The 25,253-nt window shown below is 44.7% G+C and overlaps 4 protein-coding genes and 1 long non-coding RNA gene across 10 annotated transcripts; 4 read left to right on the top strand and 1 right to left on the bottom strand.

The window, feature by feature from the left end:
- The first annotated feature begins 2,257 nt into the window (after positions 1-2,257).
- Positions 2,258-8,310, top strand: LOC147198495 (MAGUK p55 subfamily member 4-like). Of its 2 annotated transcripts, XM_086124214.1 has the most exons (21): positions 2,258-2,311; positions 3,198-3,250; positions 3,596-3,717; positions 3,797-3,874; positions 4,053-4,136; positions 4,201-4,332; positions 4,409-4,490; positions 4,572-4,657; positions 4,776-4,847; positions 4,926-5,122; positions 5,754-5,830; positions 5,922-5,939; positions 6,038-6,067; positions 6,223-6,243; positions 6,620-6,658; positions 6,761-6,928; positions 7,093-7,173; positions 7,280-7,373; positions 7,436-7,544; positions 7,623-7,757; positions 8,116-8,310. In XM_086124214.1, exons 2-21 carry the CDS (start codon positions 3,229-3,231, stop codon positions 8,302-8,304), a joined length of 1,836 nt encoding a protein of 611 aa, XP_085980340.1. In that variant the 5' UTR covers positions 2,258-2,311; positions 3,198-3,228; the 3' UTR covers positions 8,305-8,310. The 2 variants fall into 2 exon arrangements, with proteins under 2 accessions (XP_085980340.1, XP_085980342.1); XM_086124216.1 differs by lacking the exon at positions 2,258-2,311 and having other exon boundaries at positions 3,174-3,250; positions 3,977-4,136.
- On the bottom strand, positions 3,696-22,518 carry LOC147198496 (uncharacterized). Of its 3 annotated transcripts, none has more exons than XR_015102317.1 (6): positions 22,368-22,518; positions 20,734-20,916; positions 19,296-19,375; positions 14,160-14,319; positions 3,965-4,276; positions 3,696-3,808 (listed from the first exon to the last, which is right to left on the bottom strand). It is a non-coding gene; the product is annotated as an uncharacterized LOC147198496 (long non-coding RNA). The 3 variants fall into 3 exon arrangements; XR_015102318.1 differs by having other exon boundaries at positions 3,711-4,086; positions 4,182-4,276; XR_015102316.1 differs by having other exon boundaries at positions 3,711-4,276.
- Positions 9,191-13,031, top strand: tmem237a (transmembrane protein 237a). Its single transcript, XM_086124221.1, has 11 exons — positions 9,191-9,339; positions 10,193-10,266; positions 10,357-10,479; positions 10,668-10,773; positions 10,853-11,007; positions 11,234-11,357; positions 11,805-11,996; positions 12,067-12,140; positions 12,256-12,343; positions 12,419-12,540; positions 12,830-13,031. The coding sequence occupies exons 2-11, from the start codon at positions 10,203-10,205 to the stop codon at positions 12,895-12,897; spliced, it is 1,116 nt and encodes a 371-aa protein (XP_085980347.1). The 5' UTR covers positions 9,191-9,339; positions 10,193-10,202; the 3' UTR covers positions 12,898-13,031.
- On the top strand, positions 13,690-21,778 carry LOC147198498 (abl interactor 2-like). 3 transcript variants are annotated; one of them, XM_086124217.1, is made up of 12 exons: positions 13,690-13,853; positions 15,126-15,293; positions 16,611-16,787; positions 16,905-16,922; positions 17,575-17,666; positions 18,882-19,013; positions 19,274-19,383; positions 19,890-20,102; positions 20,298-20,468; positions 20,601-20,678; positions 20,756-20,926; positions 21,094-21,778. In XM_086124217.1, the coding sequence occupies exons 1-12, from the start codon at positions 13,734-13,736 to the stop codon at positions 21,267-21,269; spliced, it is 1,626 nt and encodes a 541-aa protein (XP_085980343.1). In that variant the 5' UTR covers positions 13,690-13,733; the 3' UTR covers positions 21,270-21,778. The 3 variants fall into 3 exon arrangements, with proteins under 3 accessions (XP_085980343.1, XP_085980345.1, XP_085980344.1); XM_086124219.1 differs by lacking the exon at positions 19,890-20,102; XM_086124218.1 differs by lacking the exon at positions 18,882-19,013.
- cnot11 (CCR4-NOT transcription complex, subunit 11) lies at positions 21,971-25,237 on the top strand. The gene is made up of 8 exons (XM_086124220.1): positions 21,971-22,042; positions 22,313-22,641; positions 23,018-23,182; positions 23,327-23,479; positions 23,608-23,810; positions 24,457-24,659; positions 24,771-24,867; positions 24,953-25,237. Exons 2-8 carry the CDS (start codon positions 22,338-22,340, stop codon positions 25,151-25,153), a joined length of 1,326 nt encoding a protein of 441 aa, XP_085980346.1. The 5' UTR covers positions 21,971-22,042; positions 22,313-22,337; the 3' UTR covers positions 25,154-25,237.
- The last annotated feature ends 16 nt before the right edge of the window (positions 25,238-25,253 follow it).

Below are 25,253 nucleotides of genomic sequence, written 5' to 3' on the forward strand. Positions count from 1 at the left end.
CTTTCTTACGTTTGATTTGTTGATTCTTCCTACTCTTCTCTTCCTTCGTTTTTTACACATTCCTGATACTCTGTCCTTTTTGTTTTCTCCTTCGCCTTGCTCCTTTACTTTCGTTCGACTTTCTCCCAACACACCCTTTCTAATTTCCTTGCCTTCGTCTTTCCGAATTTCCTTCTTTTTACCTTTCTCCCCATCGTGCACACCTTCCCCATCATCCTTTCTCAACCCTTCTACCTTGTGCCTTCCTTCCATTCTTATCTTCCTTACATAAATAATTTAATTTAAAACTGTAAACTTACAGGGGGGGGGGGGGGTTCCCCTTTCTGTTTGTGTCCTTTAAAACATGGCCTGCACACTGGCCATAGTCTGACCCAGGTGCAGATGATTTCCAATTTCCGGTGGCTCCTTTCACAGTAAAAGTCCATTAAAGAGCACATCCCTTTGTTGCGATTGACTGCATGGATTATTTTGGACGGTTTAGTGACATCTGCTGAGTCTCGTCGAAAATGCCCTTTACGTGTCACGAGCCTGTTAGTTAGCCATTAGTGTGTCCCGTAAATGCTATGTGTTCTAACACGCATGTAAGTCTGCCATTAGCATGCTTGTCATGAGACACACACACGCACACACACACGCACACACACACGCACAGGCCGGCTCTTGTTACCGGGCAGGGTAGACTCCATTAGCATTGATCAGGTTTGTGCATGAGTCTATGTGCGTGTGTGCATTTACGTGATCATTTATTTTCAAATTAAAGCGGTCATTATCCAAGTTGTGATTTTTCAAAATAAATTGAAATAATGAAATATTGTAACTCGTAGGTTTTTATTTGATAATAGATACATTTATGTCAATTGAAAGTATTTTAACATATTTTTCTTTGATTTTTCACATTCTTATTTACCACTTTTTTATCTAATGGTTATTGGGGGGGGTTTGTGTGTTTTTTATGTTTATGTAATTTTTATCTAACCTTTGCAGTTTCTATTTTATAGAGTAGGCTATTCCAATATTTTGCACATCTTTAATTATTTTTTTCATTGAAATTTCTCTTGGTTTGAAAAAGTATATTAAACAGTTTATTTATTTTAAGAACAAAATGTACATTTTTAAAATTACATATTTATTGTCTATTTTTAAAACAATTTAATGTATTCATGATTTCAATTTCTCAAATTATTTTTTTTCCATTTTTAAATAATGTTTAAAAAATATTGATTATTTAAAATTGTTTACATTTTAAATGTTCATTTTATATATATATATATATATATTGAGAGAGAGAGAGATTTTTTTTCCATCCATCTGGAGCCACAGTTCCCCCTGTTGGTTTGCGGCAAAACTGTCCATTTGGACAATTTATTAGGGACACACTGGCGTCCAAAAAAAAAGTTACAGTCTTGGAGAAAAATATCAGGGGCTTTTTTTTGTCTCTCACAACCAAATAAATAAATAAATAAATAATACATTTGAAAAATAAATTTAAAAAATATGACTTTATTCTTGCAAAAAGTTTTTATTCAAACCTGATTATGTCCTTGTTTAAAAATATCAGACTTTTCGTCTCGAAAAGCAACCCTGTGACTATCCTCTTAGGACTTTCCGACGTGGTCAGTGTGAATGCGTCACGTGACGCGTGTGCAATTAAGGCATAATCTTAAATTAGCTCGGGTGCCTCTGGCCTGCGTACGTCTCTTATGATATACTGTATGTACATCCTTTATTGTTGGCGCTTATTTCCCTCGTGCAGTCGTTAACTAAATAAATTCTAATTATGAAATCTAAATGTTGTCGGATCCTCGGAAGCTTCAACTAAACTAAAGCTTCAGCCAAAACTAGAAGCATGGGCTCTCTCGCAGCCACTCGGAGAGGATAATCACGACCTTGACCCAAAAAAAAAAAAAAAAAAAAAGTCATTTATTTACTACTTACACATTTTACAGTCCTAATCCAAAATAAATACATTATTTAGCATGTATTTTTTTTCAAATGGTTACTGTTGTATTTTTAACAGGTTTTTATTTGAAACAGTTTATTGATTTTTTTGTACAAATATTTTTTATCACTATATTGTACATAGACTTAATAGAAGTAACCCTCAAGTTTGGACGCAATAAAAACTGCTTTTTTATTACAACATTGCCCCCTAGTGGTTCATGCTTCTATTTACAAAGTGTGTGCGCATGTGTTTGCGGATGTGTGAGAGTGAGAGTTTAAAAGCTTAAGGATTAGCCGGCCTCTGTTTTAAGTAACCTTGGCATTCAAAACAGCAAACATCGGCATGAGTGTCCAGCGAGACGACTACGAAGTAAGTCGAAACTTGAGAACACATCCTTCACGGCTCCTTTTCCAGCTAAATGCTAATATAGCACGCAGAAGAATTGGTCTATTTTTTCTTACTTTTTAAAATATTCAATTTTAAAAAATAACCATTCATAATGATTTCATTGTGAGTGTAGATTCACAAATGTTTTTTATCTGAAAAATGTATTGAATATGAAGGAAATTGCCTTAATCTTACGCAGCGACTGATCACATGGCATGCAGTATCCTTTGAAATCAAATGTTTTTAATTGACGGTTGACGATTATCGTTGTCGATCAATTTGACACACACACAAAAACCCTCAACGGATTTTAACATTCTCATAATTTTTACATAATCGTAAGAACAGTCAGAATTCTTCGTTTCAAAATAATAATAAAATAAAATAAAACAGAATTAAGAGTTTGGCTCTCTCCAATGAAAGGCAATTTGACACGTATCTTGATACATAGGGTGCGATATGATTCAAGGACAGTCAATTTTAAAGTGGAAAATTTGATTCTGTTCATTCTGATTCTGTCAGCGGGCCGGTTGGGTCAGTCAGTCACAAATGAAAAAAGTTCCACTCACTACTTGAGTCACATTGAAAAAAATTAAACTAACATGATATATTGTAGAGTGTATGAACTTTTTAAGTCAAATGAAGACTCGTGAGCTTTTACTCATCATAACCGAGCGAGTTCTTGGAATGAGGCTAAGATAAGAAAGCTAAAGTTGGCATGGGGCCCCATTTAGAGCCCCGCTGACGGAAGCTCAACTCTATTTGTGTCCGTGTAGCTCTATGGCGCCTTCTGGTGGAACAAAATGCTTCTACATTGAAAGTTCATCTCTGTTCGACCACGAAACGTTAGTGTGCTTTTGTTTTCCAGAGCGTGCTGATGGTGAAAGAAGGCAGTCGTCATGACGCACACGGAGGAGGATGGTAGGAAATTTCATTTCTCTTGGAAGCCGCCATGTTAGAGTCAATTTGGGTCCATTTGTCCGACCTCAATGTTTGTTTGAAGTTGATCTCTAGCAAAGTCGAACCATATGTAATGCTAAAGATTGAATGATTTGGTCATGTGAGTAGACTCACCAAAAGGTTTCAAGAAGCCATGACTGAAGGAAGACACAGGAAGTCTGCCATTTTTCCCTTTAAGTAGCCATTTTAAATCATTCCTAGTGTCATTCCCAAAGAAACTTCACCCTGGAGATTTTATCCAACTCATATACCTACTAATGTAGTGTGTGTGTGTGTGTGTGTGTGTGTGTGTGTTTCCATACGCAGGCGTCATTGAGTTGTTGTCCATGGTGGTGGAGGATGTCAACGAGGCGGTCAGCAGAAACGTCATTGGCGCTCATCTCCTTCATGAACTCCTGAGCACTCAGTGGCTGCATGCCCTGCTGCAGGTACGTTTCCAATCAGGAGGTGGGGCGTGCACTCCCGCCGTCATTTTATGACATCACTTCCTCTTTTCTCCATCTCCAGATTTACGAGTGCCTGTTGACGTTCAAAAGACTCTGGCCCCGCCCTTTCCTGTCTCACGCCTCAGCACTCTCACGCGAGGTTGTCGTCAACAATTACTTCAACAATAACAACCAACTCAAAAATAAAATGATTTTTTTAAAAAACATGCTCATTAAAGTGTTTCCTTACCAACATGCATAGTCGTCACACTGCCGCACGCTGCAGAGAAAGAAGAGAGTGATGCTAACTCTGCGTTCTGTGCCGTGTTGTTGTCGAGGTCCAGGGCGTCCTGCATACGGTCCAGACTCCTTCTGTGGAGGCCACAGAGCTTCAGATCCTCCTGAGCTCTCCGCACATGAAGGTCCTCCATCTGGTCCCCTGCTAGGTCCTTGAGGCCAGCACTCACCATCTTCTCATGGTCTTAGGCCCTGTTGTCATGTCACGACGCTGTGGCTCAAGCCGACTTTGGACCAGTCCTGGCGCCACTACCTGACGGCTTGCCTGTAGATGAGGAGGTCGTGAGGATTGTTTGTCTGGCAAAGAATGAACAACCTCTGGTCAGAACACCACTGAAGAACTTTTGAGTGGAGACCAATATCACCATTTGTCCTAACGTGTGTGTGTGTGTATCAGGGGGCCACCATAAGAAAGGACAAGGAGACAGGCGAGATCTTTATCGCCAGGGTGATTCGTGGAGGACTTGCAGACCGCAGCGGTGTGTGTGTGTGTGTGTGTGACAATGGTTCAGATGTGCAGTAATGGATTCTGTGTGTGCATGTGTCTATTTCTGTGTTAGGTCTCCTCCATCCTGGAGATCTTCTGGTGGAGGTGGACGGAAAGCCAGTGGTGGGGTTGGAACCAGAGCAGGTCATCCAGATTCTGGTCGGTCTGCCAGAAAGCATCGTCGCCATGTTTGTCATGAGAAACAAGCTCCCAAATTTTCTGTTGTCCCGTCTCCAACGATTTGTGTGACCTATCTCTCAATCATTTGTGTGCTTAGATGAGGTCTGAGGGCACCATCCTGTTCAAAGTAGTTCCAAACACTTCCCAGCTGAGCAGCATCAACAAACCGGTGAGGAACCTTCAACAGACTTGTTCAGGAATCTTCATCCTGGAGATGCATGCCGATTATGTTCTTCTCCTGTGTTAGGTCTACATGAGGGCCATGGTGGACTACTGCCCTCTGCAGGACCCGTCCATACCGTGCCCGGATGTGGGAGTTTTCTTCAGTAAGGGGGAAGTGCTGGAGGTCTTGGACCAGACAGATGGACAGTGGTGGCAGGCCCGGAAGATCACCAGCTCCGCCTCCTTTCCCGGATTGATTCCATCAGCTGCCACGTTGAAGAGGTGACCTGATGCCATAATTAACATGGACATTAACCACCTAATGAACATATTGACTGACTGACTGGGATGTTGCAGGGCAACTAACTAACATATTGAATGACTGCCTAACTGATGAGCTAGCTAAGATATTCCATATCTCGCGACCTACTAGCCACTAGACTTAACTAGCAAAAGATGTGATTCACTAAACTGGACCAGTGGACTGGTGAACCGACTGCCTAACTGATGAGCTAGCTAAGATATTACATATGTAGCTACCTACTGGCTACTAGACTTGCCTACTGTATTTAATTAACTAGCAAACTATCTGACTAGCTAAACTGGACTGGTGGATGGACTGACTTACCTACCAAGTAAACTAATGAAATAACTGACGGCCCAACTACCTACATACCTTAATTAACTAGCTAACTTACTACCTACCTAGCTCTGCCTACCTACAAAGTAACCCAAATTGTGATGCGTGCCATGTCCATGCACTGTAGGTGTTGCATGTGATTGTGATGCATATTCTATGAATACACCTAATGGATTGGATTGGATTGGATAAACGTTCTTGTCAACTGTACTGAATGTGTAACATACAGCACAGATAAATCTGACGTACTGTTTGTGATGTTGGCGTCGTCAGTAAGCAGAAGGAGCAGAGGGATCATAACGAGTTTAAAGATGACAAGGACGAGGGTGGCGTCGGAGGCAGCAGCGCAGGTGAGGATCATCCCATTACATCACCACCAGTCATGCACGGAGCTGTCGCCAAGACTTCAACACTACGTTTGTTCCCCTCATGCTGCCGAAGTCACCGTAACTGATAAAGGTGGGTGGCGGTGTCATCCGCATACTCGACCGCTTACAATTATATCGACTGTGACGTGATTTTTTTTTCTTTTTTACACTGAATGTTTTCTGCTCCAGAGGAGGAGCCTCAAGAAAAATGCACTTCAGGTAATACAGATATAGCGTATACATCATTCTGTATATCCGACTGGATATGCATGAATAGAAAATATGTTATATACTTTTATTACATGACATTTTGTTGACTTTTATATCAAATAAATCAGATGGCTTTTCTTTTCCATTCTGTTTTTGTCCACCAGATCAGGAAGAAACACATTTTGGTAGGTAAGTCTCCACTAAGTCAGTCAGATAGATAATTAATCATCAATTGCTAAGACGGTCAGTCAGGCAGTCAGTTCGTATTTCGCTGGGTAGTCAGCTAATCAGATAGCCAGGTGGCTAATCAGTGGGCTGGTTGGGTCTGTCAGTTACTTCATGGGGTAGTCAGTTGGTTGTTCGGTCAGTAAGTCAGTTAGTAAGTTTATCAATCAGCCAGGTCGCCAGTCGGATTTGGCTAACAACTTTGTTGTTAAGTCAATTATTCATGAATTTAGTTAATTGGTAAATGAGTTGGTTATAAAGTTAAGGAGGTCAGTCAGGAAGTTGGTTAGCTAGTTGCGATGATGTAAAGCAGTGTGGTGTTGTCATATTTTTCAGAGTCAGAACCGTCAGACTTTACTGACGGACTCTACCTCGGTGAGATTACTCATTATTAAATATGTAAAACATTGTACTTACTTCCAGCAGTATTTTTAGCTGTACTAAAAATGTCATAATTAAACGTCATTGTATCCCCAGCGGGTTTCCGGCGTAGTTTCTGTCTGTTGAGGAGGTCGCTGTCCAAGAGGAGGCGTCGGTCCAGCACAAGCATCACCGCCTACTGCGCCAACGTGGCAACACCCTACGAGGAAGTGGTCCTCTACCGACGACCCCTAGGGGATCACCACCGGCTCATCATCCTCGTGGGTGAGAAGAACATCACACTGTTCGTGTCTGTTCAGCCCCCTCAGTGAAATAGAAAGTGATCTTTTAGCCAGCTAACAAACACCCATGAATTTTTGGTCCCACTTGTCAACACTTTTGCTGTCTGTTTTTCTTGTCTTATTGTCCACGTTGTGCATGCTGGACAGGCGCGTCAGGGGTAGGCATCAACGAGCTGAGAAAGACCCTCATCAAACTCAACCCGGACACGTATGAGGGACCCATACCACGTATGGCACACTACCTCCTTGAGGCTCGCTGTGACCACTGCACACTAAGTGTACTGTGAAACCAGCGAGTGACTAAGCAGTGTTTTGTTGTGATTGGCTGTCGCAGACACTACCCGACCAATCAGAGCGTGGGAGCAGACAGGCAGAGAGTACCACTTTGTCAACAAAGAGCTCTTTGAATACATGGTGTGCAACCACAGGTAAGCTTTGGCTTTTACTTTCTTCACACACGATTGACTCCTAACTGTGTGTATTTGCACAGGTTTGTGCAATACGGCGAGTTTAAGGGCCGCAACTACGGGACCAGTATCGACGCCATCAATGAGGTCATCAAACGGGGACATGTGTGCATTATTGACATCGAACCACATGTAGGAATATACAGTACATATGGCACAGTGGCAATAATACATTTAAGTGTTTTTTACAGAGTATATGTCATGTTGTAGAACATTCTTCCTCTGAGGACCAGGAAGTACAAGCCGTACGTGATCTTCATCAAAGCTCCCAACTTGGAGAAACTCGCACAAACTAGAGGGAACGCCAGAATGATTTGCAGTTACCTGCACAGCAGATACATCACTGTAAGACTGAGCAGTACACATGCGTACATACAATACAGGACATACAGTACAGTACATAGCAAGCAACCTACATGCACATCTCACTAGTGACTGATCTACTTGCATACCCATCTATCTAGCTAACTTCCTGCCTACCACATATTAATCAACACACCCAGCTTCTTACCTGCTTACATACCTATCAAGTTTCCAACCTAGCTTGATACAGACCGACCAACTAACTCACCTGCCTAACTACCTAGCAACCGTATGACCTACCTAACTACCGCTCCTAGCGACCTCTCTAGTGAAGGACCTACCTACTATATGTAGTACATACATATTTAGCTAGCTAACCACAGCTGTGTATGTGCTACAGAAACAGGACCTTGTGGACCTGTCGGAGTCGTCTCGGCAGATGGAGCACAAGTACAAACATTTGTTTGACGAGGCGCTAGTCAACGAGCAGCTAAGCGACACCTGTGCTAAGCTACACGCCGCGGTCCAGCGAGCGCAGGAAGACGCAAACTGGATACCTGTCAGTTGGACCCAGCGCTGGAGTAGCTGAATGCTAAATATGGACTAGCCTCACAGGAAGCAATAGCAAGTATATACGCCAAGTGCTAATTTCCAGTACACTGTTAGCATTGATGCGCAGCGAGCACCACCTGCAGGCTGTGTGCACATGCAGGTATGCTAACAAAGTATGAACCTATAAAAGATCAAAACCATAATTTTGTTGTCTTCTTCTAGAAACTGACTGACTTACCCTCCGTATTTAGCTAACTAGCTACAGACAGGGCAGTCTGTTTACCTATCTAGTTTGCTACCAACCTAACAACTGACCAAACTACTTTTCCCACCTAAATATATTATTTTCCTACTTATACAACTATCTAGCTTACGACTGACCAACCCAACTATCTAGCAACCAACCTATTGCCATTCCTGTTTAACTAGCTAAAACCTACCAATGTATTCAACCCACTTTGCTACACCATCTAGTTACCAAACAATTTAACTCTAGCGACTGGCCTACCTGTACATATCTAAAATCGACGCCCTACTCTCCCTCTCTGCTAATCTATCATTTGGAGCTAATTAGCACTAACAGGATTTACTACTGTAGCCTTTTTGTCAGCAAATGTAGTTATGAGTATTGGATTTCCATGAAAAATACTTTTACGTGTACTAATGTTGCTCTTCTGTGACCCAATATACAATATTAGAAGACTACAGTATTAGAAGACTTGACACAAGATGTTTGCATTTGTGTTTGGCACGTTTTGTCATCCACATTTTTGTGCACAAATATTGTACTTCCAAAGGTGAGTAGTTTTTTTTAACTTATATTTTATGTTATTTGCTTCTTTAATCAATCATCCAATATGACATGTAGAGTTACTAAAGTCTTTTGATGGTGACAGTTTAACCCAGGGACGGATCATTTGCGAGGCCTCCTGCCGGTCAGATTAGTGTCGATGGCTGCTTTGCTAATGACATCATCACAAAGCTCCCCCAGAGGCTCAGCACACGTCCACCTGTCACTCACGTCTGCACCCATGTCGCCATCGTGAAAACGAGCTGAGCACAGCGCGGACAGGTGAGCGACGTTAGCTTTAGCACGTGAAGCGAACGGTGATTTTAGATCATATTTGTGTTGACATTATAGAAGCATGAGTACTGGCAGCAACACATGTGGTAATACTAGTGTCTGTTGTACAACACAGCATACCAGTACCAATAGGTGTAGCATAGAAGTAATACATGTAGCATACTCATACTAATGTGTCACATAGTGGTACTTACCAGTAGTAGTCTACGTAGCACACCATTAGCAATACATGTAGCATAGTAGTAGTTGGACCAGGAGGAATACTGGTCGTCGTATTAGAACCAGTAGTGTGTGAATCAATTTAGTAACAGTGGTAATGGGTACAGCTGATTAGTGTTAATACATGTAAGATCGTACTTACTGTAGCAGTAGTTGTGTTTCTAACATCACATGTCGCACAATAGTAGCCATGATAATATGTGTAGCATCATTTTAGTTGTACCGAAATAATACAAGTGACATAGCATTCTCAGTAGTATTTACATGCAGCATAGTAGTTGAACCAGTCGAGATACAGTATGTCCATCACAGAACAAAGCACAAGTAGCCTACCTGTAGTACAAAATAATATGTGTAGCATAGTAGTTGTTGTACCTGGATTAATTGATGAAGCTTAGTAGCAGCACAGTTAATGGTTAATAAACGACCTGATGCTAGCTTAGCTAAGTGCTAACACCTTTATCCCAGCTTGTTGTTGTTAGCATGTTAGCACAGCAAAACGACGTCTGTGAGCATTTCTCATGTTTAATCAAACGTGACCCGCAACAGCTGCTCGAGAAGGCTAATCCAATGACAGCTAACGTTTAACGCTAATTGACTGACCTCAATCACTGATTGGCAGGCTGGTCGCCATGCCAACAGTCAAGGGCAGGAAGAGGAAGTCCAAAAAGGAAGTCAACGATGACGATGGCGAAGGTGAGTGCGCTACTTCTACTTCGCTACATGTTTTACATCCTCTACGTGTGTGACATCCCAAAGTCATGATCGGCTTGTTTGTCTCTCGAGTGGTTTGCGTGGAAGTGGAGAAAGAAGGATTGACGAATCAGAATAGAGAAGCGGCAACGCCGGACTTCCTCGATGCGGCGGCACCACAGAAGAAGAAAAAAAAGAAGAGGGCGCCGACGATTGGTTAGCCTTTTAGCTTTTAGGTGATACACTTTGTGACATTTTGAAGGCAACGATGGAATTTTTGTGCCCAAATTTAAATGGTGTCATCTGTTAGCACCGATGGAACTCTCATCCGCTTTTGTCACCAAAAAAAAGCCTTTTCGTTGTCTTCTTGTTATGGCACATTGAGTATTTCGTCATGGTTTCAGATCAGCCGGCGGAGCATGTCGACACGCCAAACGGGGACACGGCCAAAGCCGAGGTGGGAGAGGAGGAACCTGCCGTCGCTATGACCAGACGGACCAAAAGGAAGAGGTCAGAGTTCAGATTCCTTCATTTATTGAGGTATTTATATCCAACATCCTGGTTGTTGGATCGTCATCGTCTTGCGCAGGAAGACCAAATCCACGGAGCATCACAGCAATGATATCGGAGCCGAGGATGATGACATTGTGGCGAGCGCCCCCTCGCCCATCCCCCAGCATTCCTTGTTCTCCGCCCCCCAAGGAAGCAGTCAACCCGTCGGCAGAGTCTTTGTCGAGAGAAATCGTAAGTTACTTTGCGCAAGGAACCGGAATCGTGCATGGAGTACGATATTATCAAGAGCTATTTTCTTTATTTAAAAAAAACACAGAAAATATTTTGTTCAGGTTCTTTGGGGATTTAGGTCATGGCTCCCGTTTTCTGGGTTTGGTCTGCGAGCCCGAGGGAATTTTGACATCCTTTTCAAATGAGTATATTAGTTCTTGAAAAGTCTGCGTGTGTGTGTGGGTAGGGCGTTTCCAGGCAGAGCGAGTGGAGCAGTTGCGACATATCGACCAGGTGGACGACTACTTGGAGCCCAGACAGATGACATGGACCACCAGAGACATAGCAATCAAGATCCACAGCAGCTTCAGGTATGCGCGTGGTATAATTGAGTCGTATCATTTAGTTGTGTCATGGAGTCGTATCATCGTTCCATATTACCGAGTCGTGTCATTGAGTTGCTGTCATTGAGTTTTGTCAATGAGTCGTATCATTTAGTTGAGTCATATCGTCATGTCATGAAGTTGTGATACTGAGTAGTATCATTGAGTCGTATCATGGAGTCATACCATTGAGTCGTATCTTTGTGTCATATCATTGAGTCATGTAATTGATTATGTCACTGAGTCTTATCCTCAAGCTGTGTCATTTCATCAGGTTCTTGAAATATGTCATGAAGTTGTGTCATTGATTCTTATCATTGCGTCGTCTCGCTGCCGTATCGTTGATTGTTATCAATCTTTGGTATCATTGTGCGGTCTCGTTGCTTCGGACGTGTCGTATCCTGGCGCGATTTCTATCACTGTGTGCCATTGTAGGGTCCTGGGCCTGTTCTGCCATGGCTTCCTGTCAGGCTACGCCGTGTGGAACGTGAGCGTGGTGTACGTGCTAGCAGGTGAGCGCATGTCCGCGCTGGCCAACCTTCTGCAGCAGTATCACTCGCTGGCCTACAGCGCGCAGTCGCTGCTCTACCTGCTGCTCGCCATCAGCACCGTGTCCGCCTTCGACCGGTACGTTCGCCACTTCCCCTTTGCCGCCAAGTCCGCGGTTACTTGATTTTGGATTTCCCACGGCGTGCAGCGTCAACCTGGCCAAGGCCTCCATGGCTCTGAGGGGCTTCATCACGTTGGATCCCGCCGCTCTCGCCTCGTTCTGTGAGCCCAACACAGCAACGGCGCAATTCAAGCGCTCAAAAGCCGTTCGGGCGAAAATAGAGCTCCGGAGCATGAGAAGAGATCCATCGACTCATCACCTCTGCTGTATTTTTAGTGTACTTCACCGCGCTGATCCTGTCCCTTAGTCAGCAGATGATCAGCGATCGCATCCACCTATATCCCACCGCCAACGAGACTCTGTGGTGAGAAATTTTAAAAAATAGCCCGGTGGCACATCTTACAAACGATCCGATAGAATAAGAATAATATTCCTCCAGGACTCCTGGTTCTGAAGAGCAGATCTTGCGACCGTGGATCGTGGTCAACCTAGTGGTGGCGCTGCTGGTGGGCCTGGCCTGGGCCATCATCTCCACGCGGCCAGATATTGACTACACGGAAGGTACGGTCCAGTGGGCATTTTGTTGTCGTATTGTTTTCAAAATGTAAAATCAGCCCCTCATACAAGTTTAATGAATTTGCATTCATGATAGGGCGCGCGAAAAACTCTCAAGGACCAGAGCACGAAATTGAACAGGAAGTTGTAAGCTTTGGTTTTGATTTAGCCCTTTTGGGATGAATTCCAAGGCTTGTACTTTTGACAAACTTTGACCACGTCAACTTAAAAAAATTTGGGTTATTAATATTATCATTATTTTATGTATGATTTCATGTGTTGTTCTTCTTTACAGAGTTCTTGATGTCCATGGAAGTCGAGAGCTATCCCCAAGCCGATGACAACATGGACATCCAAGCCTGAAACCTTGTTTAAAATCCCTAATTCCAAGTATTTATTTTCAAAATATTTTTTGTACAGTATGTGTTCCACATCTTTTTTGTCCTTTGTGGTTTTGTGACTTGAAGAAATAAACAAAAGTATTGTGTTGTGCCATGCTTTTGTATCTTCTAAGCATGAGGTGGTGCTGCTGCCCGCCAGATCCAATACATGACTACAGGTACAGTGATGAAGACAATTAAACGCAACCAGCACAAGAAATCCTGCTGTGTGTCGTCACAATTCTCAAACACAACGCAGTCGGACACCACCGGTTACAGCAGTACTCTTCATATTGTAGGTGATTTCAGTCAAAATATGTTGTTTTAAATCACTCTATGGATATAGTAATACTGCAGAAATGTTTCATGTATTTGTACAGTTTGGACATCATTGTAAATTAAACGTAACGGGTAATAAGAATAGTAATTTTGTGCGCTATAGTACTACAAATATCACATATGTTGAGATGCTCAAAATGTAGAAAAATCTTCGAACATGCAAACATTGAATGAATTCTCTCACCAGTGGGAGTTGTAAAGTGATGCGTTTAGGACCATCGTGTATAACTGGGATACTATAAATTTACTATTACTAACTCGCACAAAAACATAAAGGAACCACAATGTAATTCATCTCCAAAAGTTTACACAGTAAACGGTTGCCATTATTTTAACAAATCAACCATTTCTTCATCTAAAATGCCGTCCGTCCCCGTTTTCAAAAGCGTTGATCGCGTGAGAGTGACGATTTATCCCACGCTACGTGAAAGCATCAGCACGCGGGGCTTGTGCTGTGGCTGCAATTCAGGCAAACATGTAATGATGGCGGAGCTTCAAATGCTTCTCGAGGAGGAGATCCCCGTGGGGAGAAGGGCTCTCCTTGACAGTTTTCCCAACCTGGATAGGGTGGCCGAGTACTGCGAGACCAACTATATCCAGGTAGGCGCTTTACGGGGAAGTGGAGCCTTGTGTAGCGACGTATATTATGCGAGTGGGCGTACCACCGGCAAGGACCGAGTTTACAATGGACCCCCGTTTATCGCGCCCGCGACGGCTGAAAATGAGTGATACAGAGCGACTATTTCAAATTGAATTTGCCTGAAAATCGAAAAAATTACCATTTATTCAAACACTCATATGTGTAGAGCGGTACTTAAACTTCGAGTACCCTGACAAAAGTTTTTGGAGTATAGGTTGTTGCTCTAATTTTTTTTGCCTCTCTTTACATTTAATAATTTGACTTACCAATAGTGATGGTCAGTCTAGTAACATCCATCCATCCATCCGTTTTCCGAACCGCTTGATCCTCACTAGGGTCGCGGGGGGTGCTGGAGCCTATCCCAGTCGTCTTCGGGCAGTAGGCAGGGGACACCAAGAACCGGTTGCCAGCCAATCGCAGGGCAGTCTAGTAACATAAACAAATTATTATTTCGAAAATAAAGGCACTTTTTTTTTTACATGTATACAAACAAACACACACACACACAGACACACAAAACCCCTCATCCTACATTTGATTTCTGCTGCTCATCTCCTGCATATTTGCATATTCACAGATTTTTTTTTCCTCAATACTTTTAAAAATATTGTTTAGTACCATTCCAGTAATACTGGCCTTGAATTATAATACAATAATTAGAATACAGGCATGTGTGTGTGTGTGTGTCAGTGCGTTTCTTGTCAACCTCTGGCATGAATGAGTTTGCTCTGACCTACATTGCATTTGTTCTGCTTATATACACACACACACATACGCGCACACACATGTCATCTGCATGTAGGCACCAAGCTTACACAAGATAAACAGATACACAGATCGTATGTTAGCATGTCTCAAGAAGGGCCGCAGAATGAAGAACGTACTGAAGCTCCTTGCGCTACATTCCCTTGCATTAGCCCACAGTTCAAGCATGTGTGAAAATCACGTTTGAGTAAAAATAGACTTGCTGTGTCAGTGTTTCAGGGTAGCTGCTAGCTCGCGAACCATCATAGCTGGCGTCGGCATAGCTAGACCTCCAAAACAGCATGTTTGTTCAACCATTAATATTGAATTGTCAAAGAGAGAACGACATTTTTAACACTTTAAATTGGTCACTAATCGACCAAAATGATTTGTGTGATTTTATTTATTTTTTGGAAATTTACCAATTTGTGACTAACGCTGCCAAATGTTTAGCGCTTGTGATCAAAACAGTCTGACGTCCTGCCCAGGCCTCGGACAAGCACGGAGCCCTGGAGGAGACCAAGAGCTACACGACGCAGTCCGTGGCCAGCGTGGCCTACCTCATCAACACTCTGGCCAACAACATGCTGCAGATGCTCGACATCCAGACGTCACAGTTGCGGTGCATGGAGAGCTCCGTCAACCACATCGCACAGGTTGGCCATCGTGAGCAGACAACGCTGCAATGTCTTCGTTAATATTCCAACATGGCCAATGAGAGCGTGTCTAGGGTGGGCCAAAAGGACTTCAGGCATACAGTAGACTTCAAATCAAGCAATTGAGGGTGAGATTACGGAAAGTAGGGGCGAAAGACGGACGCTAGGAAGGACAACGGATGAAAAGAAGAAAGTACGCAAGGATTGAAGAAGTCAAGGATGGTATTAGGGAACGAAACAAGGAAGGTAGGGGAGAAGGATTAAGCTAGGTAGGAAGGATAGAAGAAGGAAGGAGTAAGGAAGGAAAGAAGATGGGGGAAAAGAAAGCGAGTAAGGAAGGATGGATAAAGAAAGGAGTTAAGGATGGCAGACGGAAGGAAAGAAGGAAACAAGGATGCATGAGAGGATGGGAGGAAGGAAGGATGAGTGAAAGTCAGGACGAGATGAAGGAGACAAGGTTGTCGGGGGGGCGAAGGATGGCAGCGAGCACGGAAGGATGGATGGAAGAGGAGTCAAGGATGTATGAAAGGAAGGAAGACTTTATGAAGGAAGTAGACAAAACGTCGTAAGACGGACGGATGGAGGGGAGGAAGGAGTCCTGGAAATGGAGGGATGCCAAAAAGATGAACGTCCACGGGAAGTGAGTGAGCAGTGATGGTGAACGGAAGCGAGTAAATAAGGGCGGATGGAAAGAAGGATCCAAGCAAGGTATGACAGGAAAGGGGGTCGCAAGGACGGATGGAAGAAGGAGAGGTTGCACGAAGCCAAAGGAACAAGGATGTCCGAATGCAGGAAAGATGGACGGAAAGCACGAGTAAAGGAAGGGAGGAAGAAGGGCAGGAAGGATGCTAGGACACAAGGATGGTTTTGTTTTGTCCCCCCCCCAAACAACAGAATTTACTGTTATTTAAAAAGGACTCTTTTCACTTGTTCGGCATTCATGTAAATGAATGCCGACAGTTAAGATAAGCTCATCTTTTGTGCGAGTCGGCGTCACCGCCGGGCGCGCAACACTCGCCTACGCAACAGCTGCCACCGTCTACACGCACGCGCGCGCTCGCAGCGCCGCTTCTGACAAACCCGAAAGAAAACCGACGGCATCTGGTTTTTTTGTTGCTAACGAAGGCTGAAACGGAGCATTATGCCACATTTCCAAAGGACAGTTGCGTGCGCTTGCGCTCTTTCAAACACAACTTTTAGACGCATCGACACATGCATCATTCTTAATTGTTCGTCCGATCAAAAGGCTCGATACTTCCTTGACCACAAAATTAAACTTGTACGTTTGATGGATGTTGTTGGTGCGGCGTCGCGCAGACGGTGGGCATCCACAAGGAGAAGGTGGCGAGACGGGAGATCGGCGCGCTGACCGCCAATAAGAACGCCAGCCACGCCCACAAAATCGTGGCGCCGCCCAATCCCGAGAGGCCGCTGCGCTACGTCCGCAAGCCGGTGGATTTCGGCGCGCTGGATGACGTGGGGCACGGCGTCAAGGTGCGAGCGGCGTTGTTCCTTTATGCCCCCCCCCCACCGTCGTCACGCTGACCACTTCCTCCTTTTCTCTTGATTTATTTCTATTTTTTTTTTTCTGCCTTTCGTGGATGTGTGAAGTGGTTGCTGAGGTTGAAGGTAAGTCAAAAAGCAGCGGCGATGGGAAAGAAGGTTTCGAGCCCGGCGTAGGGTTTCAAAGGATGATTTTAAAACCGGTAATGGTTTGAAATTAGGGTTTCAAACCAAGGGTAAGGTCTTCAAACAGATGTCAGGATTTCAAACTTGGGTTTTAAGCCTCGGGTAGGGTTTCAAAGGGATTCGTGGAAAGGTTACCATTTGAAATTAGGGCTTCAAGCCAGAGTTAGGGTTTCAAACAAGGGTTGGGGTTACCAGTTGGCGTTTCAAAACGGGGTTAGGTTTTCCAAAATGTTTTCAGGTTTCAGTCCTATTGGTTAGGCTTTTACAAGGAACTGTTTTAAGCCAGTGTTAGGGTTTTAGACAATGATTCAAATGAGGGTTTCAAGAGTGAGTTAGGGTTGAAAAATAGCGTTTCAAGCCAAGGTAGTGGTTTACAGCATAGGTGAGGCATTCAAATTAGAATAACAAAGTCTCCGTTAAGATTTTAAATCCGGGCGAAGCTTCCGAACGTTGCAAACTGGGTTTTAAACAAGGGTTGGGTTTTCAATTTACGGTTTCTCTCTCGGCTTTGGCATCAAAACAAGTCACGAGCGTTGCACATTCTGCCTTCCCGTTATCGCGTCACAAAAATTGATGAGTGACGTTTCAATAGGTGAACGGGTCGGAGAACATGAAGGGGCCCGGGTCCAGCCCCCGCAGCCAGAAAGCCCCCAGCCCCCCCAGGGCGAGACGCAGCATCTTTGGGTAGGTGACGCCATCTTAAAATCACCGGTCACCATCTTGAATCTGCTTCAAATGTGTTCGTTCCACTTCCTTGTGTGCGCTAACAATGACATGACAACGCAACCGGGGACTTGGACATATTGGTTATTTTTAAATGGGGGGGGGGGGAGATAACAGAGAAATTTGACTTGGGAGGACTTTTATCATATTATTACTTCAGATGTGCTTTTTTTTTTTTTTTTTTAATGTGAAAAGTGAGCCTGGCATACTTGTGCGATCTCACACACTGACGGTTGCCTTCCAGGGTTTCGCTTTGAAACAAGAGTTAATGTTTCAAATGTATATATCAATAATTTTCCAAAAAGTATTTCATGGAGGCTTTAAGAGTGATTAGGGTTTCAAACAAATATTAGGGTTTCAAGCTCGAGTTAAGGTTCTAAATTCTGCTTTTCATGCCAATGCTAATGTATCAAATTAAACAAACACATGTGTGCACCCTGAAGCCAGATGATGACACGTTTGACTCGGCACACAAGCGGTGATATTTCTCTCTCACACACACACACACACACACACACACACATTTGGAGGAATGACATCATGCGTTATGAAAGCTTGTTTTTCCTTCCCTCCCTCATCCGGCATGTAGGTCACCCATGTGAAGTTCCTCTCGCTCAAGCAACCATGTTTTATTTTTAAATTCGAATGAAATGCAAGGTGTCATTTTTTCTTCCGCCCACTTCAAGTCACATTCTTGTTTTGGATTTCTCTTCCAGCGAGAAAGACGATCAGGATCAGAGCAGATTGTCAAATTGGTCTTTTGTCAAAGAAAATGGAGTTAAAAAAAAAAAAAAAAGAACTTGCATGTACAATGTTTATGGTATTTAGTGCTGCCAGAGTGCACCAAAAGCTTTTAAAGATTAGAAGTGTAAAGGAAAATCTATGTACAGAAATGCAATGTTATTTTTCCTTAAAAGGCTCTAAGTTCATTAAAATGATGATCATGATGCTAATTTCCAATGCAAATCCTTTTTTTTTTCATGAAAATGTAATTTTGCTCACAATAAGGCTATTCTAACCACAAAAAATGCTTTTCTTTCACACAGTCAGAGTATAGCAGGTCCAAAATGCACAAAAATGAAATAGGACGTAAATAAGATTAATGGGTCACTAGAATTTTATTCTGCTAAAAATTGCCTTTTGTAGTCCAAACCTAACCGGCATGTGCACGTCCAGGAAGAGCTCCCCCTACAGGACCCTGGAGCCCGTGCGGCCTCCGGTGGTCCCCAACCACTACGCTTGCAGCCCCACTACCAGGAACCCCAACGACAACATGGCTGCTCGCAGCCCTCGCCCGCGCACGTACAGGTCAGCCTCGACGACATGGCAGCCGCCGCCACCTGGGACTCCCTCATCTGCTTCCTTAGCCAATTGCAGCAACGCTTGGCCCCGCCCCACTAACCCGAGCCGTCAACCAATCTGCTTCTCGCGTTCTTCCGCTTGTTGCTAACATTTTTCTTCGTCTCTGTCAGTGCCGCCGCCTTACGCTTCTATCTCATATTTTGGAAATATTTTATCTCTATTCTAATCACCCAAAAAAAGAAAAGTCTGTTTTATTTGTTTTAAAGCGGCAGTAGCGGAGGGACTCACCCCAGCGGCAGCAGTCGGAGCAGCAGCAGAGAGAACAGCGGCAGCGGGATCCCCGTGGCGACGCCATCGCCGCCCGCCGTCTTTCCAGGTAGCATGCAAGTAATTGAAGAGCCCCGCCCTCAGTCAGACGCAGTAATATTAGTCTTTCTTCACAGAGGATAAAGAATACATGTCTGTATGATATTCATTTTAAATAGTTTTTAGAACACGTTTGTTGTTCGTTTGTTTTTTAAGTTTGAATTTTTTGCAAAAATACTTCATTCGAGTTGAGTTTTAAATTCTACCACTGCAGTCGCCTTTAGATGCCACAAGATGGCATGAGGGTGCTACTTTTCTATTTTGACATGGAGTGATGCCATCTTTTTACATGCCAGAGTTTTCAGAAAGAGCAAAAAAAAGAAAAAAAATGAAATGGGGTCAACAGTAGACCCCCCCCCCCCAAAAAAAGTCCATGAATCGTAAATTCATGAGCAGCAACTCATAACAGCCAAAACTCATTTCACCTGCGCTGTTGTGATTAAAAGTGCACAAAAACAATGAAGAGAAAACAATCAGTCCTATGCTCACTAAATCTTCCCAATGTTCTCCACGAAGTCTCCCCGAGCGCCGGACCCGCTAGCTCGTCTTCGAGCGCCCCCAACTCTTCACCGACCTCCTCTTCCTCCTTCTCGTCCTCCTCTTCCTCCTCCGCCACCCTCACCCTGCCGCCATCCTTGCTGCATGTCCCCCCGCCCCCTCCGTCTAAGTCCAACGAGATCCCCGGCACCGCCTGCGTCCTCCCTTCACCACCTCCCTCCCCCAAAGAAGGTGAGTTTCGACTTCCTGTCTGGTTCCTCTCAGCTCTATTGTGCGACGATGCAGGCGTCGTTATTATTCTTCACTCGTTTAGCATGCGTCTCCATTCCACATCAGTCCAGATTATTCCATATCAGCTCTATCTTTCTATATCATGACGCACTTTATCAATCACAAAGTGATTCAACGGGCGTTTTGGCGCGTCAGGTGGATTGGTGCCTCAGTTCTTCAGCATGAACCGCCCTCAGCCTCGCCAGCAGACGGCGCAGGTGGGCGGCTCCCTGCCCTACCGCCGTCCGCCCTCTGTCACCGGACAGCCGTTCGGCACGCAGAGCGACCAGGTCAACGGCGGGTCCTACTTCAACGGCCAAAGCCCGGGTACGTGCGGGGAAAATAATGTTGCGGTTCGACATGTGCATGACTAAAGCGCTACACACACACAAAAAATTAATAAAATAAAAATTTGTTGACAAATATTACATATAATTATTATTATTTTTTTTTTTATAGCCTCTCCGCCACCCTCCCTCCTCCAATTCACTCCTCAACTCCCCCTCATGGGCTTTGTGGCTCGCCTTCAGGAATCCAGTGAGTACACATCACACGTCATTCTCGTCGGCCCAAGATGTGTTAGCAAACCAACCTGTCCGTGGTCTGACATTCAGTCTCAGACGGGGCAACATCCCTCCGGCCGGCTTCGGAAGAGACAGCATCCGCTCGGGCCCCCCAGGATGACGACGTCCAGGGGGGCGAGGGGGACTCTGCGGTGGTCGAATACCACGACCCGTATGCGGAGGAAGATCCCCCCTGGGCTCCAAGGAACTATCTGGAGAAAGGTTATTATGGGTTAGCTTAGCATGTATGTATGGAATGTGAACAACACACAAATACAATACGTTAAGATCATTATCTTTTGATCAAATATACTGGCTTTGATGTGGAAATTTAGCAGGAACTCCAAATGAACTAAAAGAGTAAATTATGTTTTGTCACCCTCGTCTAGTGGTGGCTGTCTACGACTACACGGCCGACAAGGAGGACGAGCTGTCTTTCCAGGAGGGCGCCATCATCTACGTACTAAAGAAGAATGAAGACGGCTGGTTCGAAGGCGTTATGAATGCCACCACTGGACTCTTCCCCGGGAACTACGTGGAGTCCATCATGCACTACACCGACTGAAGTTTTTTTTTCCTACCCACAAGCCCTTGCACTTACAGTGACGCTGCCTCTGAGCCTTGTGTTGTTGATGTTGTGAAGTGGACCCCGGTGGGCATTTTATCTACTCTTGAAGTTTACAATGTCTTTGCGTGCAGGTGTATTACGTTTATATTTATATACATACAGTATTAAAAGCCATATTTTATATTTTGTTCTATGCTTTACTCTCGGCCCTTTAAAATGATAATTTGGTGTGTGTGTGTGTGAGTGGTTATTCGCCTTTAAAAGTCAATACTACGCTAACACCAGGTCTGTTTAAAATGTGTAAAGTAATACATTGCACTATTTTGTTGACTTGTTTTATGTATATTTTAATACAAATTGTGCTTTTATATCTAAAATGTGCTTTACAAATGTTAATCAACAAACAAAATAGCTGTCTTCACTATCCAGCTGTTTATCTCACGTAAGCTTCTTTGTCTTTGATTTAAGTTTCATATTCGCTGTAATAAATCTGAATTTCGAAATCAGTCAACGATTGAAGCCTTCTTTTCGCAGCACACCTCAACTACATTTCCTAAAATGCACCTCGGGAAACTGCAACACGTTCGGTTAAGCCCCGCCCACCGTCATATTTGAACTCCACTTCCCATAAAGCACCTGTCAAGACAGTGGCCAATGATCACGTGAAGGCTAAACTCACGTGATGCACCTCTCAAAATGGCCACTCGTGATTCGCCAACTACACCTTCCATGATGCACCTCTCAGGAAACGGTCAAATCTCAATTTAAAAGTACATCCTTGCCGGGTTTTCCGCGTTCTATCTTTCAAACTAAGGCGCCCGCTAGCCGGGAATAATTCATGTGAATGGGTCATTAAATTTCTTGGGTGGCTACTGGGTCCTCCGGAGCGTAAAAGTGACAACGGGGACTCTTTGATTTTTCGCCATGGCTTCCATGTTTTCTGTCGGTTAGCCGCGCTAAGCTAACTCGTTGCTAGCCAGTTACAGCTCGACTTGTAGACTTTCGGGACTATGCCAAACGTTCGCTTAAATCTCTTTTAGCGAGTCCCCGAAGACGGAGAGCACCATGACGCTGGCGCCGAAGGAGCTGTCTAACCTGCTGGGCATCATCTCGGAGGAGGCTTGCACCAACACGTTCGAGACACTGTCCACGCACTTCCATCACTACTTCGGCAAGGCGGAGCACTTCCGCGCGGGCTCTGTCCTCGTCATGCTGCTGCAGCAGCCCGACCTGCTGCCCAGCTCTCCGCAGCGGCTCACCGCGCTCTACCTGCTCTGGGAGATGTACCGCACCGAGCCGCTGGCCGCCAACCCCTTCGCCGCCGTGTTCGCGCACCTGCTCAACCCGGAGCCCGAGAAGCTGCTCTCAGGTGCGTGCGCGTGCGTGTTGATTTTCTCAGCCGGTGGCACTTTGCTCATTTTCTATTTGAAGCAAAGTGCACAAGTGGAAACGTGAAATGCATGAAAAATAGAAGGAATCGAAGTTATGAACGGCGTGCAAAATTAGCCCAAAACGAATCTTAAAATGTAAATCATTTTCAATGTTTTGAAATAAATGTATTAATAAATTAAAGACATTTAAGATTACCGTTAAACGTTGTGACTTACATTTTCCTGCTGTCAATCAAAACTGGCTTGATTTCTTTCACCTGGATTGAATGTACTGTAATTGGCTTTCTATACCTAATGAAATGGCCAGTCGGGGGCCTACTATTGAAGGCGAGCGTGGCGTTTGTGTGCATCCAGGCTTCCTGGCACCCATCACACAGCCCGAGAAGTTCTTCTTGTCGCAGCTGATGTTGGCGCCGCCCCGAGATTTGTTCAAGAAGACGCCGAGACAGGTGTCGTGCATGGACGTCAGCGGCATGCCGCAGTCCATCGACATCAGCGGCCTGCAGCTTGCACTGGCGGGTATAGAAAGTGTACACACCCTTGTCAAATGCCATTTTTTATGATAGACCGAAATAAATCCTTTCGAAAGTCTCTCCACTATTAATGTGACCTCTAAACTGTGTACAACTCAATGTATGTTTGTTTTTTTTGTTGTTGGCGCAGAGCGTCAGTCTGAGTTGCCCACGCAGAGCAAGGCCAGCTTCCCCAGCGTCCTCAACGACCCCGACCCGGACTCGTCCAACTCGGGTTTCGACAGCTCTGTGGCCAATCAGATCATCGAGTCGCTGGTCACCGGGCCTCGCCCGCCCCTGGAGAGTAAGTCGACTCGCATGGATAGCCATCGCACACACTGATTAACACTGCTTCCTTCCATCATTGATGGAAATTTTCATGTCTACTTTATGTATTTGTGCCTTCATCTTACAGTTTGTTTCCTTTCGCAGGTCACTTCCGACCCGAGCTGATCCGTCCTCCTCCGCCGCTGCACGCGTGCGAGGATGAGCTGGCGTGGCTCAACCCCACTGAGCCGGACCATCGCGTGCACTGGGACCGCTCCATGTGCGTCAAGAACAGCACCGGCCTGGAGATCAAGCGCGTCATGGCCAAGGCCTTCAAGAGCCCGCTGTCTGCACAACAGCAGTCACAGGTAAAAAAAAAAAAAAAAAAAGTAACAGAATAATGACAATACCAGTTAAAATAAAAGATCAACATCTCGACGGCTAGCAAGACGCCACCCTGAGCGCGAAATCAAACATCGACGCCATATTGGTTTTGGTGCTTTGCTGCGCTGTATCATAAACATAAAGTGTAAACATTCACAAAATCATCAGGGTTGAAAGCGGCATACGCTGGTTTTGGTTTACAAATATATGAATGGAAGGCATGTGCAGTGTGTTTTCGAACGATGTTGCTCAGTCCATTCAGTTGCGTCAATGTCTGCTACATTCAATATGGCGGCTGCAACAACATATCGTAGCAACAAACCAACACGTGAAACAAAGCATTTTCTTTTATGTTTATGGTCGAGATCAGTGATGCTCCAAGTGTGCTGCTTCGACTCCCTCTCGTGGTACACGAAAGACACTACATTAAGTACACTTCTGAGTTTGTTACGTTTATTGGATTTAGTCCGTTTACAAAATTATTAGCTACGTACAGTTTTTATCGTCCCTTATGTGATGTTGATGTTCAAACGGCACCCCGATAAAGTGGACTCTAATAATATGAAATATCTGGACCACCATGATGATGATGATGATGGAGTGAAAAACCCCCATGTACCCCTTTGTTAGTTGCTGGCGGAACTGGAGAAAGACCCCAAGCTGGTGTACCACATCGGGCTGACCCCCGCCAAGCTTCCGGACCTGGTGGAGAACAACCCACTGGTGGCCATCGAGATGCTGCTCAAGCTGATGCAGAGTAGTCAGATTACAGAGTACTTCTCCGTGCTGGTCAACATGGACATGTCGCTGCACTCCATGGAGGTTGTCAACAGGTCAACACGAGAGACGCCACCATCTTACGAATTTTTTTTTTTATCTCCTTTCCCAATTTGAGACGATTTTGTAAATCATCTTGCTTTGCTGTTGGCACGCGTGTGCGTCAGGTTGACCACGGCTGTGGACTTGCCTCCAGAGTTCATCCACCTTTACATCTCCAACTGCATCTCCACCTGTGAGCAGATCAAAGACAAGTACATGCAGGTAGGACGCACATTTTGGCCACTCTTCCCGTTTGTCAAAATAGCCGTGACTGACTTTGGCCGCTGTCGTCGTCATTCTCGCCCAGAACCGGTTGGTGCGCCTGGTGTGCGTGTTCCTTCAGTCTCTGATCCGTAACAAGATCATCAACGTTCAGGACCTGTTCATCGAGGTCCAGGCCTTCTGCATCGAGTTCAGCCGTATACGTGAAGCGGCTGGACTCTTTCGCCTCCTCAAGAGTCTGGACACCGGGGACAGCGGACCCCCCGACGCCAAGACCACCAAATAACGACGGCGTTCACTACAGAATACTGTAAATAGTTTTACTTCTTTCAGTGCAAAATTATTCAAATAAAACCTTTTTGGGCGCGAACTCTGAAATTGCGTGT

The sequence above is a fragment of the Hippocampus guttulatus genome, chromosome 11, assembly GCF_054856545.1.
Source record: "Hippocampus guttulatus isolate MCC_2025c chromosome 11, RoL_Hgut_1.0, whole genome shotgun sequence".
Lineage (NCBI taxonomy): Eukaryota > Metazoa > Chordata > Actinopteri > Syngnathiformes > Syngnathidae > Hippocampus > Hippocampus guttulatus.